General features: G+C 39.1%; 1 protein-coding gene across 1 annotated transcript in view; it reads left to right on the top strand.

Moving 5' to 3' along the window:
- The window catches only part of WASF1 (WASP family member 1), a 76,003-nt gene that overhangs the window by 38,135 nt on the left and 23,186 nt on the right, over positions 1 to 14,682 (top strand). Inside the window, exon 2 of the mRNA XM_072333343.1 lies at positions 10,804 to 10,964. Coding sequence (XP_072189444.1) covers positions 10,832 to 10,964 — 133 coding nt within the window. The 5' untranslated portion in view covers positions 10,804 to 10,831. The remainder of the gene's footprint in view (positions 1 to 10,803; positions 10,965 to 14,682) is intronic.

Raw genomic sequence — 14,682 nt, 5'->3', positions numbered from 1 at the left:
TCTGCTAAATGAATAGTGTTTCTTTTGTAGGCCAGAGAATGCAGAGTAATTCATCTTTTATCAGAGTATAACAGCAGAAAGGCAAATGATGTGATGTTTCTTGCTAATAAATATTGGGATGTGTAGTTCCTTTGGCTTTTCTATTCATTCAATACTATTCATTTGTTTTAAGCCACATAATTTAGAGCCAAGGAAAAAAAAAAACAAAAGTACCTATTGCTGTTTCTAAATGTCATCCTGCAAAGATCTCATTTTAATTCAGAATAACTGGCTACTTAAGGAACCGGGGGCTTGCAAGTAGGGACCCTGCAGTTACCACACAAAATACAAACTTAACTGGGAGAAAAAACACCCAACTTGCACGACTGCATTTATACAAGTTTGAGGTTGGAGTTGGTGATATCAGCAAACAGTGGCATAACTGAAAGAATTTGTTATGCTGTTTAGACTTATTTTAGATTAGATCATGTAACACAAATATATCCAAAATGTCATTTTCACTTTGGGATACCACTTTACTAACAGAATACTGATAAATTAGATGATGCTTGAGGAAGACTAAAGCATTACTGGACTTAGTGACAGTTTGAGTCTTTTTTTCCTCCCCTAAGAAAGAAGAAAGCTTAACAATTTGATGGAATTGCTAGCTAAGAAGGGGCAGCTGTAAATTCTTGAAGGCTACAAACAGTGAGAAAGAACTGATTATCTGAACAGTGATCTGAAGGCATAAGGGAAGAAAACTGAAAGGGAAAACTGACCTATTTTCCTGTATTTTAAAAAGTTCTTGGTTGTAGGAGAGTTTACCCAAGACATTACTGGAAACCCCAGCCCCCTAAAAAGATGACAACAGAATGGGAAAAGTGCTGGAAAATGTGTTGCTCTGGACATCTCAGCACTGGCAGATTTGAATACTAGGGGGTTTACTTAGCAAATGTGCTACTGGCTTTAGTGTGGAGGTTTGACATGATAATGAGCAAAGGATCAAATGATCACTTTCTAGCCTTAAACAATATAAATTAGGCCCGTTTCTGGACTGCTGAATATTTAATAAGATCTCTCTGTTCAAACGTAAACAACTTCTCTGAATGTTAATACCTTTGTTCTAGCAGCGTGTCTATTCAAATATGTTAAGTAGCACAAATGGCAGTAGGTAGTGCAAAGCATTGCTTATGCACATTCACACCTTTAACATCAAAGCCTCTGGGAGGAATTTTATCATTCACAAAGAGGAAAAATTAATCTGCAAAGAAGCTCAGGCAGTAATAAGGTGATTATTTTTGCATCTGTACATATAACTTGTTACCTGGCAGATCTTAATTCCTCCTTTAAGACTGTGGGGGAAAAAAAAAATCAAACCCAATAATCTATTGTTCCTGGTTTGGATTCAATAGCATAAAATGCATTAAAATTCTTCATGTTTTGTATATGTAGCTTATTGCACAAGCTTGCAGTGCTCACATCACTTCTTCAGATCTCAGGTAACATTTTGTGGCATGGAAAGCTTCTGATGGTCATAGCAGTTGTTGTTACCAGGTGAATGAGTACTGGTTAGTGTTCTGGTTATTACTGCTGAGTTAATGTGCAGCAACTGTATAGCTGGTTCCTTTAGTGTGGCTATTGATTCCTGACATTATTTATTATTTCATTAGGATCCAGTTTCTTTCTTTGATTCATCACAACAAAAGGCACAGACTGTCATATTTCCTCTTCCTTCCTTTCCTCACCCACGCACAACTACTCATTTCTCTCAGTTTTGGCGTGTCATAATTTAATATTTACCAGATGTAGCTTGGTACCAAAGGAATAATTATCTCTTAATCCCTTTGCCTTTAGGGGGTTCTCTTGTGCCAGCAGGAAGAGAGAAGGCTTCAGTCAGCGAGGGCCAGCACTGTGTGTTATCCCCATAGCACCAGTGCTATTGTTAAGGCAAGGCACCGTGCCTTGAATTCTAATACCCTGCATCCTAGTGCCTGTGCAGAGGGCCAGCGTGTGTCAGGGCCAGTGTAAGGCCTTCTGGCAGAGGTGTGCACGGGGCTGTGGTGTTCCCAGGACTGGAATGCCTCTGCCAGCAGGCCCAGAGGTAGGCTATGAGGTGCCACACTAGGGTAGATGAGGCTTATCCACCCCATGCCCGACAGCTTCGGGTATGTTTTATAGCAGTTGTGAGGTTCAGGTGCCTTATCTTCCACTGTCTATCCCTGACTGTCGCAAAGTTCCATGCCTTCAAAAGCTGGTTGTTGTGTGTGTGCAGCAGTAGCAAACTGGGCGTTCACTTTGATTTGGGAATTTTATGAAATTAAGTTATAAAACATCTGCATTTACAGTAGGTGTTCACCTGAGCTGGTAAGGAGGGTAACTGTGAATATACAAAATGTGCATCTTCAGGGAAAAAAAAAAAGCTGTGATTTATTAGGAAAGATGTGCTAAAGCAACAGAAGCTCTATGTACAGTTCTGGTATTTGGATTTTAAATTAACACTGGATTAGTGATCTGTCTCTGTCAAGACTATAAAAGAGCTTTTGTTGCAATCCATCACACAGCTTTTGTGTCCTACTCTGTATGTAGAAGCTGTTAAAAGTAAGATGAGATTAATGCCAAGAGAAAAAATGTCATCAGATAAACCATAGGTCGCAAAAAAGCAATTTCAAATCACATTGTGTGTTATGCACTCATATTTTTAGCCTTTGGGGATGGAGGAAAGCTTGTAATCAAAAAATAATTTGGGCATTCTTGGTTGTACCTAAATTAGAACCCAGGATACTTCCAAATAGTCCTTAATCAAATGACCTGGCAGCAGCTCGCTAGGAGGGAAAAAAAATGAGTGCAAGGTAACCTGAATAATATTTAGTAATGCTGACAGCAAATTTTGCAGCTCTTATTTCAAATCTTTTATGTAATAACTTGAAAGATTATTATTTCGAGCTATCACTATGTGCCCATATATATAATGCAAATGCATGTTTAATTACACACATACTTATATTTTTAGAAATAACTGCTTAAAAGCCCTAATGGAAACACAAGCACAGGAAGACATTTTTTTCTAGTGAATGATGTCCTAACGATGACATGCAGTATGTTTCCACATGACTTAAATGTTTCTGCATTAATATATGGAAACACACAATGGATTTAATTTTTCTTTGCTTAGATATCAGTAGAGCTTGCAACTGGTTGAGGACAATGCTTCTCTTCTGTGAACTATTCACAAGACTGGTTTTGTGAGTCTCTGTAGCTTAATACTGTAGTTTCAGTACTGGAAACTACAATTCGTAGAAGTTTTTAACTATTCAGAATTGCAAGAGATAAGCTAGTACCAATTCTTTCTACCCTAACACTTGGTTATCTTTAATTTCATTATTTTTATTCAATGTAATTTTTAAAAAATAACAATTTTTATTCTTGTGTGTTTTTCGTTACATATATATATGACATTATGGTGTTGCGCATGTTTTTGTTTTTACTTAAATTATTTTATGTAAAGTACATTTGTAAGTGTTGATTTTTCTTGCTGTACACCTGCTTTGTGTCGCATCTATCTCAGTATATTGAACTTTGTCTATGAGCCGGAAATGCAACTGGCTTGGAGCCTCAGAGCCCCCAGTAGCCCTTCAGTTTAGGGTAGAAAGCGTTGAACTTGACATTTTGCAATAGCTGTTCATTAAATTAGTTTCTTTATTAGGACAACCGGAGTGTGCCTCCGGTGGCGCAGCAGTAGAATTCCCGTTTGCAACACCAGGGGGCCCGGGTTCGAATCCCCCCTGTGGAGCAGGGGGTAGAAGTGCCGCTCTGCTACACAGAGGGCTCGAATCCCGGGAGTTGGACTCGATGATCTCTAAGGTCCCTTCCAACTCGCACAATACTATGATACTATGATACTATGATATGATATGACAAGTGGAAACATTTTTTGCAGTTATTAGTAAGATAGGCATCAACTAAATGTGCGCTTACAGTGGTGGGATTATTTTGTGTGTGTGATTTAGCAGTGAATTTTTAAAGTTTGATGATATAAACAATTTACATTTGAAAGACTTTGACTGTAGCAAGATGGATGCTGTTGGTGGTGGGAAAGCTGATGGAAACAACATGGCTAAGACAATCGATACTTAACAAATTGACTAATCAGTAGGTACTGGTTTATGTTACAGAAAATAGGAGGTGAAAACAGAGGAAAAAAACAAACTGTGGGAAATCAAGCTGATTTTAGGATTGTAGGAAGAAAAAAAAGCCACAGTTTGCAAACTGCTGTACTACAAATTGTGTTATTCATAGTACTGAAGTTTAATTCAATTTGACATAAGAGATTGGCTAAAGTAGCATGTGATTTATGTAACCCTCTTGTATTTTGCACCTGTGTTGGGAAAAAGAAGCAAGTATTCAGCTGAATGTTTTCTCCTTGTATTTAAGATTGCTTATGGTTTTGCTCTTTAAACGTGATCAGCATGAAATCTTCCATTAGGGCTTGAAGGGAGGGGATAATTGTGTAAAAGGAATGGTAAGTGCCAGTGCCATCAGTGTATGGAGGCAGCCATGCTGAGCAATAGCCCAAACAAAACACAGGTAGAAGAATTTCAGATGAGGGTGCAAGAAGTCCCCACTGCATATGTTTAGTCCTGTGGTTGGGCCCAGCCTGATCTTGAGGAAGCTTGTACCCATGTAGTGGGCTACGGTTTGGTTCAGGACTTACCTGACTTAACAAAAGAGGAAGTGATCAGAGAGTCCTAAGAGACTTTCTCCTGGGCTTATTCAGTAGAAATGTTTTGCTGCCCACTGTTGTGCTCTGTTTGGGACATGCAACTCATTGACTTGACTCAAACTGCAGCGTTTCTGTCAATGAAAATCAGCTATTACCTCCTTTAAAACTTGAAATAACCAATGTATTATGAGTTGCTATGTCCGCTTTCTATCATGGAAGCTTGTTGCTGTTTCTATTAATGTTCACTTCCCACATATTACTGCACTGTTACTGGTGGTCTGATATTTTCCAGTGTTGTTTATTGCAGGGCTTGCTGCCATCACTAGAGTTACCTCAGTGAAAGTAAATATTTAAGATTTTTGGAAAAAACAAGTTTATTACAGGTAAAACTTTTAAAAATCAGCATACAAATAACTCATAGCTCCAATTGCTCTCACTCAAAAGGTGACCCTTAAGGTCATCCAGTCCAGCTGCCTCGCAATGAACAGGAGCACCTACATGTGTAGGTCAGGGTGCTCAGAGTCCCATCCAGCCTGGCATTGTGTGTCTCCAGGGATGTGGCTTCCATCACCTCTCTAGGCAACCTGTTACAGTGCTTTGTTACTGCTTTAGTCATCACATCAAACATTGGCCGAACGTGTACCAGTTATTTGGAACAATCCAGAGTAGGACTCTCCAAAGAGAAAAGTCTTCAGTTTGGTGATGCAGTTCATTATATAAAGATTGCAAAACTGTAGTTTTAACAGCTTTCTATTAAACCGTCAATTCAGCATGAAATTGATCAGGTGGCAGTTGATATAACCTGCATAGGAGACATAAAGAACTTATAGGGTTTTAAAATCACTGCATTGCCCTGGTAGTGTCTGAGAGTGTCCTTTGCTGAAGGACCTCATGCTGCTGAGGGATCCTTGGGGTTTTACCTGCATGTCAATTTTGCAGCAAGAGCTATAGGGGAACAACCTGCTTGAGGTCTTTACACATGTGCTTGTTCATACCAGTGGTGTATGTGCTTGTTACTTTTTTCTGCATCTAGTATAACGGTATATGATAGTATAATTCTAAGAAAATCTGACACAGAATGAGCTTGATTTAAACAGTTTTGGTACTTTCCCAGATTCATTTTGGCGTTCATTGATCTTCTTGATAGTGTTGGAATGTTTGATGTCAGTACAGCCAAACTGTGGTGTTGCGAGCAGTGAAATGTATTTGGACCAAAATCCTTATTTGATTTGCGCTTCACAGTTGATTTGTCTAGATGTGTTTGATATCAGTTTTTTACTACTGTGTGGAATGACATTCTTTTAAGAGATCAGATTCAAGAAAATTCTCTCTGAATGGAAGAGAATTGAAAAACAACGTAGAAGTTATAAGCAAAGATGTGGGAATTTGATGAAAATTAGAGGCTGTTTGATTAACATTTATTGAACAAGTTAATGGTTTTCCAGTTGTAGCTGGGGATGCTATTGGTGCAGAATATTTTTGTGGAGACTTAATTATGGAAATTCTGGTGATAAAGCTGGCAGAATTTTATAGTAAGTTGAAGGTATGTAAGGGGGTGAGAGAAGGATTTTTATTAACTAATTTGATTCTGTCCTGAAGTCTGTCTGTTTAGCATAGATGTGGTTAGTACATGAATACATAAGCAAATAGGAAAGCTATTGCATGATCTGTTTCTTCTAAGGAGGAAAAAAGCACTGAATTGATTATTACATTTCAGACTGGTCTGTTCTGCCAGCAGCTGGAATGGGATCCATTAAATCAAGGAAATGAAAGGCATTGCTGTTGTACGTTGTTAAAGAAATTACAAGTATGGTAATACCAAGCTGTAAAGATACATTATAGAAATGGTTGGAATTAAATTTAACCCCATTAAAGCAAGGGCATTCAGTGCTGCATTATTGATATACATAAAAATTACAAGGAATGTTTTTCATTACTGCTAAGAAACTAAGTTTAGCAATGACAGAGTGTAACTCAATCAAAAGTAAACTTTCATTAAAGAAGACAATGAAATCTTAGTCTTCTGGGCCGATTAGTTATCTACTTTCACCCTCTTTAGTGGTGTGCTTTCATTCTAGGTGGTCTCAGTGTACTTGTTGGAAAAGCTGAGTTGTCAGTGTGGTAGTTGGCACTGTGTTTTCTATGAGCTACTTCAGGTTTACCATTTCCCACACAACTTGCTCTTCTGAGATGTCTCCCTGAAGCAGCACTGAAGGGGAGATGATGGTTTCTGACTGTACTGTCACTGACTGGCGTTCATCCAGCAGTGTGTGTGGGGCAGGTGCTCTGTATCAGGTCCCTTAGCTGCAGCCAACACTGAGTAGGCAGGATGGGAAGTTGGGTTCCCAGCTGGGTTCAAGGTGCTTCAAAAGATGTATAAGGAACAAGGGAGAAGAGTTTTCAGAAGTGGATCTGTGAGAGATCTACATCTCTCTGTGAAGGTGTGCTTCCTATTAAGATACAGAGCAGAGTGCTTGCAGTTTACACCAGTGCCAATGATTTGGAGCTGGCTTGCAGCACTGCGTAGGCAAGCAGGGAGGAGGGAGAGTCAGGCAGGGTAGCCTGCCCAGCCTTCAGAGCAAGGAGGGGAGACCTGCTTCCAGCTCAGATGGTGGCAGCTCTCCTACCTCGCAGCAGGGATGCTCAGCTGTACAGGCAGGCCTGGCCATGGCTATCAGCAGTTCAATGGGCTTGAGTGGGAGCAACATGCTGACAGATTGGATGATCTGAGGATGAGCTTCTTTGCTGCTGGAGTGGTTTGGCTATCATGATTTGAGAGCAGAGGGGGAGGCAGTGTGGGGTTTGTTTGCTTAAACTGAGAGGATAGACTAGATCGTGACATTCCTTTTTCTTTCCCCCCCCCTTTCACAGCTCTAAAGCTGCATAATACATACAGGTATTTCAGAGTTGGTAGGCTTTCTGGATGAGAGCTGCATCTTTTATAAGAGAGAGGAAATCATTTAGGTGCAGTAAGTCTGTATTTGCTCTCCCATGCTGTCCCATACTTTGTTTAATAAGCGAGGACTCCCAGTGCTGGGATCACTAAATGCCTTGGAGAGGAATTAACAGGACCTGCTAGCGGTCACCACAAACACCATGTGCCCTGCAGTGTGTGCAGCTCCTGGGGGTCCAGCATTTTTTAAACATCACATGAAATTCATTTCCCTTTATTTGAAGCACATTTGAGTGGTATCTTCCTTGGTTGCGTCCTATTACTTGCTATTGTGGGGAAAAGAGGAATATTCTATGTCCAGTCTTTGTGTAATTTTCAAACATGAAGCATAATTTGGAAGGCATCAGTTTCCTCTTCTGTCACCTGTTTCCTTTCCAAGTTTATCTGTAGTTAAAGCTGGTGCCTTTTACCAGATTTAGTGTTCCCTGTGCAGCCTTTTATTATTCTACAATATCTTTGGGTAGGACAGCCAGTGCTGCATTAGTCAGATATTAGAACAATGATATATGTGTCTGTGGGAGGAAAAAGGACGACGAGTGAATAATCTGCTAATTCTGAAGAGGTCAATGCAAAAGAAAATAATAAAAACCTGTTGTCTTAAGTAGTCTTCTATTCAGGTTCAGAGTTGGACATTCTGAGGGCCATGGAATTCTGGCCTATTTCTTTTGCTTGCCTGGCTTATTTTCATGCCCATTGGAGAAAACATATGGACCAGTATTGCATCTTTTCAGCTTTCTTATTAAATGTTCTGTCCTAGAGGCAAATTAGCTATTTAACAGGCACCACATACATGTTGTTACTTGAAATCTATCTAGCCATTGATTTAAGACTTTTTTTTCCCTTGTTTTTATGCAGTTTTATAAAGAATTTATCAGTTTAGCGTTTGAATATTTATGATCTGCATATGCTATATGCATTTTTTTTTCAGGCAGGATATAAAATAAGGGAGAGCAATATTTTCACAAACCACTGTTTTGATTAAATTATGTGGGGGGAAAAGACCACTAGCCATTAAATAGTTTTATTCTATATTGTGGTTATTTCTTTTAATTCTTGTAATTCATTGCTGTGTTAGATAAAAAGAGATAAGTAAAAATAGACACATAAAATAAACTGAAGTAAGTATTTTCTGTGCATGTTTAGATCTCTCTGTAAAGGTTTACCTTCTTTGCTATTTATACAGCAGCATCACTGAAGTAGTAATCAAGAAAAGGGCTTAACTTTGGCATCAATATTTAATTGCTTCTGTAGAACATTGCTCACGTATCACTTGCTGCATTACTTTCCCAGCGACAGAACGGTTCGCTTATTTTCTGTTGGGGTACTATGATGATGTGCCTGCAGCTCAGGGTTCTTTGTGTGCTCACTGCTCCTCAGGGCTGAATGCTTCGAGGATTGCAGAGCTCAGCTGGTGGGGCCTGCTCAGTCTGCCTTGCCTCGTGCTGCACCTGCACATTGTACCAGCCATATAAAGGCTCACTTACACTGTCAGCACCTTCTCAGTGCCTCTGTCAGAGGCTGTATTCACATTTGCACTTTTTAGCTTGTATGTAGCAGCTAGTTTTTTAGTAAGTAGGTATTTTTGTACTAGAAGGATTTGGGATATTCCTGGAAACTAAAATCCCTGAAAAGCATGAAATATTTGATATCTTCTGAAGAAAATTAAGGAAGGAGGCACATTGTTGGAATGCTGTGAGTTATGTCTAATCAGATCCTGGGAGCAGAGGGGACTTTTCTTAGATGGACTTCAGGATCCTTCCTGGGTCCATCTGATACATGCTTGACCTTCAATGAGAGAATAGGCTTCTGGGAAAAATGACAAGGAGAAATCTAAGCAGTGAGCAAGAGAAAAGAGCTCCATTACAGTCTTCTCTGACTCTCATTATTCTGTATTGCGTTCTGGGTCAGAGAAATTTCAACTTTACCACCACTAACCCTAATGTTATTGATTCATATCACCAAAAAATGACTTCATTTCAACCAAGCAGATTCTCATGGCTAAATGTATGTCGTAGGGAAGATATATTTTGTGGTGCAACATGAAGTCCCAGCTTCAGAGGTAAAACCTCTAAGCAGAGTCAGATGATCCCACTGAGGGCATAAGGCCACACAGCGCCTTGTGGGTGACTTGTCCTTGAAAAGAGCAGTCTCTTCTGCAGTGGGAAAGGAGGCTGAGTTGTGCCAATACTAAGTATATCTGCTTGGTAGAGGTCATAGAATCATAGAATGGCTTAGGTTGGAAGGGACATTCATCTAGTTCCAGTCCTCTGTCATTGGTCATTCAGAATTGCACACAACAGATCACTGAAAAATTTTCATCTTAGGAAATCTATTTTTCACTAAGAGAAGATGTAGTGCTGATTTTTAAGACTGCATACTAATAAAATGAGATGATACCAAATATGTAACTTGCCCACTGGGAAACCCTTTTCTATCAGTGCTGTGGGTGCAGAAAATTGCAAGCGATTGCAGGTCTGTTGAAGGCTTTTGATTAATTAAACGTGGATTTGAAGAGGTGTGCAGGGGTAGGGTTTCTTAATCATGGAGGGCTTTGCACTACGAATTTACTGAGGAGACTTTTGTACTTGAGGAGGCATCCTTAGCTCATCTGAATTCATTGCCACAATCGGCTCTGGTGGAAGGTGGAAAGGAAAACACTTCTTTTTCCTTACCTTGGTTAGGCATGATTTATTAGTGGTGTATAGACAAGGAGGATGACTCCTGCTAGTAATACGACATAGTATAATGAGCGGATCATATCTGCCTTTCAGATGGAATAGGAAACTACTTTGACTGCATAATAAATGGAATGCGTTACTGGACTTTGCTTGGCCTGAATAAGGAAGTAGTCCATCAGGAAATAAATGCGGGGTTTTTTTACTGTGATTTTTAAATTTTTCCTGAGGGGAAAGAAAGAGAATTTAAAAAACAAACAAAAAAAAAACCTCATTTCACTGGCATCTGGCTCAGGTAAAGCTTTAAAGATAGAGAATGGAATAATCTTTCATTGGCTGAAGAAGAAAAGGTTTATGTACTTAGAAAGCAATGAATTCCATTAATACTGTGGAGGATTAGTCAATTTCACTTCAGCATAATCTGAATTTAAATTAAAATATAATTTATTACAGTATTTTGTCTTCTTTCTTTACAGGTTTGCTGGTCCTCTGATACATTTCAGAATGCCTCTGGTAAAGAGAAACATAGACCCCAGGCATCTGTGCCACACAGCTCTGCCCCGAGGAATCAAGAATGAGTTGGAATGTGTCACCAATATCTCCTTGGCAAATATAATCAGACAACTGAGTAGCCTAAGTAAGTACCTTGTCTCAGTACACCTGAACTGATACATTTTACACTCACAGCTTCTGTGGTTGAAATATGGATGCCTTTTCAAATTCTTGGTAGGAAATTCTGGCTGACCTTTCGATCTACTCCTTTCTGACTAGCGACTAGCATTTACTTCTGTGGAAGGAATTATACAAGTAGCATATCTCAGAACTGTTGAGTTGTATATTTCTGTTACTGGTGGAAATGACAGAATACGATATCTGGTAGTTAATAGAGTTATTAATTGGGAACTTTGGAATAATTATTTAGGAAGGAATATGGCATAATGAGGAATATACCACTCTTTTTTTTTTTAATTATTCTCTTGCTGTTACATTGGTTGTGTTGTGGTCATTAAGAAAAAAGTATTTGTTTTAAAATAATAAAACCAGAAACACAGGATATCAAGCAGCTAAAAATGTTATTTCTTTCTCTTATTTGTTAACAATTTTTCCCTCAGTGCATTTTTAAAGGATTGAATACTTCTCAAACCCTGCAAGTCTGAAGGAGTTCTTCTGCAGAGGCTGGTGTTTTGTTTTGTTTTCTTAAACTTACACAGCTTAAAAAACATGTTAGCTGTACCAGCATAGTAGTGTTTTGAATTTCCAGTACTGCAGTTGTTTTTTAATCACTAGGACACTAGTATTTTCCAGCCTACCGACACATTAAATATTAAAATGTGCATGCATATACATCCATAATGCGAAAAGCCTTTCAGCTCCATCAATATCTTAGGACAATAGGTGATGTAGCCTAATTTGTTAATTAGATTGATTTAGTTATTGGTTTGAGGGTATACTGTAGAGTGCTGTGCTTTGGCAGCCTTTCAAAACTGTTAGTCTCTTCAGCCTAATAGGACACTCACTGAGGACACCGAATTATGTAATTGAGACAGGAATGCTTCCAGCACATACATATGAGCATTATTAGTGTAGCTGCTTCAACCACAAAGAAAAAAGCAGCTGTTTAAATTCCTTTCAGTGAACCAAGAACATATCAGATTGGGATTCAGTAGATGATCATTATGCATGGTCTTAACCAATCACATAGCTTTTCAGTTTTAAAGAACACCAACTTCCAGCTCAACAGAAGTGGTATCAGTGCTAATCTTTTTGAAATTTGGCTGCATTTGCTGTGTTTTCTTGAGTTCAGCTGTAAGACTGCTCTGGGGCTGACCCAGCAAGAGCGGTATCTGAGTGCCTGTTTAACACAGATAGGTACAGGACATCAAAGGCTTCCCTAAGAAGTCTGTTTACTGTTTAACTACACTTCTGGTGTCCAGAATAAACCACTCATGACATAGCTTTGTGCCATTCCCGTATGTCCTGTCACTAGATACAAGAGAGAAAAGATGAGTACTTCCTTTTCCCCTCCTCAGGAAGTTGTAGAGAGCAATGAGATCACAACACAACCACATCTCCTGCAAGCTTAACAAACCCAGTGTTTTCAGCTGCTCTTCATAGGAAGCAGTACTGCAACATAAAGAACTCAAGGGATAAAACTAAGTCCACACGTACTGCATTGTTAAAGATAGTACTTTCAAGGGAATGTAACAGTAATTATGTAAACTTCAGTAAGAGGAGTGTGTATCTACATAAAGTGTGCGTATTTAGTGGTGAGCCCTAAATTAGCTGTTCACTCCTGGGAGGAGTTCCTTTCATGAGCTTGTGGTTCAGTAGTGGTCAAAAATGCATGCAAGGAATGCAAAGGAGGAGGGAAAAGGTACAGGTTTATTGTGCAGCAGCAAGGCCAGTGTAGGTCACTCTGATTTTTTTTGTAATTTTTTTTAATAAATAAAACTGGTGAGCATGAGCTGTTACTTCTGTTCTTTTGAAATAGCGTTGTGGTGCTTATAGTTTTTTATGGACAGTATGTATATCAACTGAATTATTGAGTTATTAATATTCCTTTTTGCAGCTTAATACAGTTAACTGTAAGTCTTTGTTTTATATTGTGTGTGTCCTCAATAAAAACATTAAAACTCTGTGATTAAATAGAAACTATTATGCAGAATTAATACTATTTCTCAGCCACATTAAGAATTGCCCTATAAAAACAGATGTCATGTTATGAAGGTGTGAGTACCTTTGAAAATATACTGATCCAGAATTCTTTTAGCTTTTCTGACTGTTTGGGCTAGTAGCACTGTGGGTTCAAAAAGATTTGAGAGTCCTTCTGGCTTAGGAACATTGTCTCTTACATGCTTTAATCCAAGTAACCAGTCTGTACTTTGTGTTTCACTGTTACTGGTATATAAGGAGGGCTGTTGACATGCAGGTAAATTTTAGTAGCCATCTGAGTCGTAGCCAGCTGACATAGTTTTGCAGCAATGCCTTGGCAACCAGCTTCTCTGCAGTCCTTCCTGTTTTGTTTTCTGTTGTTGACAAAGCTAGATATCTCTCTGAGAGCCGAAACGCTGTGTTCTGTAGGGCCTCATCTTCTTTAAACTAAAGCTGCTTTTGCTTTTGACAGTAAAGTTATGCAAATTGAAATGAATGTTCTTTAATCTGATTGGCAGGTTTTCATTTCTGCCTCTAAGATTTTTCTGTTACTGACCCTCAAACAGGATTAATCTCCTGCTGTTAGACTCTCAGAACCAAGCATTCTTAACCTTTCTTCTGATATGATTTGGACAAATAGCACTGTGATGAAATCAGAGGTTTCAGTGCTTCATATGATACAGAAAAACAGTATTTAGAAAAGCCAAGTGTAGAATTTTGCCATTTATGCAGTTTAATCTCCATTCCTAGAGCTGTTCGCAATAACTCAACTGGATTAATCCAGCAATTGGATCTCATTAGACCTACTTTTCTACTTAGTGCTGGTGAGGCCTTGCTTTGGAGTACTGCATCCAGATGCGGAGTTCTCAGTACAGGAGACACATAGACCAGTTGAAGTGTATCCAAATGATCTATGGAACTGAATGCCTCTCCTACAAGAGCAGGCTGAGGCTGTTCAGCCTGGAGAAGAAACTGCAAGGTGACCTGATAGCAGCCTTTTGGTATCTAAAGGGGAACTACAAGAAAGAAGGGGACAGGCTCTTTAGAAGGGTCTGTGTTGACAGAACAAGGGGAAATGGCTTCAAGCTCAAAGAGGGTAGATTTAGGTTGGATAAAAGGAAAAATGTTTTACGGTGAGAGTGTTGAGGCACTGGAACAGACTGCCTAGAAATGTGGTTGATGCCCCATCCCCAGAAACTTAGCAGGTGGGGCTGGATCAGGTCTGGGCAACCTGATGTAGCTGTGGTGCCTTCATTCATAGCAGATGGCCTTCAGAGGTCCATTCCAACTCTAAGGATTATATAATTCTACTTTGAGGAGAGTGTGGGACCAGCTGACATCCAAAGGTCCCTTCCAGCCCTCAACTATTCCATAGTTTTGGGTGCTGTTTGCAAGTAGAGCGTGCCTGCAGAAACAGTACCTGTAAAATGACTGCAGTTCAGTGGGTGTTTTGTTAGTTTGTTTTAATATAAAATGAAAAGAACTTTACATCAGTATGTGCCAGCTGCTGTGCATCTCTATACAAATTCTTAATCCTTTCGTCATTTGTATTGCTTTTAATTGTATTGATGTATTGATGTATTTGATGTATTGCTTTTAATTGTTCAAGTTGAGAAAAATTTTGGCCTTAAAAAAAAAAAAGTAGAAATGAAAGAACATAAATAATTGTATCTACTGTGAGCGATAAGCCCTGCCTTTCTCCC

This window comes from Excalfactoria chinensis, chromosome 3 (assembly GCF_039878825.1).
Source record: "Excalfactoria chinensis isolate bCotChi1 chromosome 3, bCotChi1.hap2, whole genome shotgun sequence".
NCBI lineage: Eukaryota > Metazoa > Chordata > Aves > Galliformes > Phasianidae > Excalfactoria > Excalfactoria chinensis.
The sequence above is the reverse complement of the archived record's forward strand: the minus strand, read 5'-3'. Positions and strand labels throughout refer to the sequence as shown.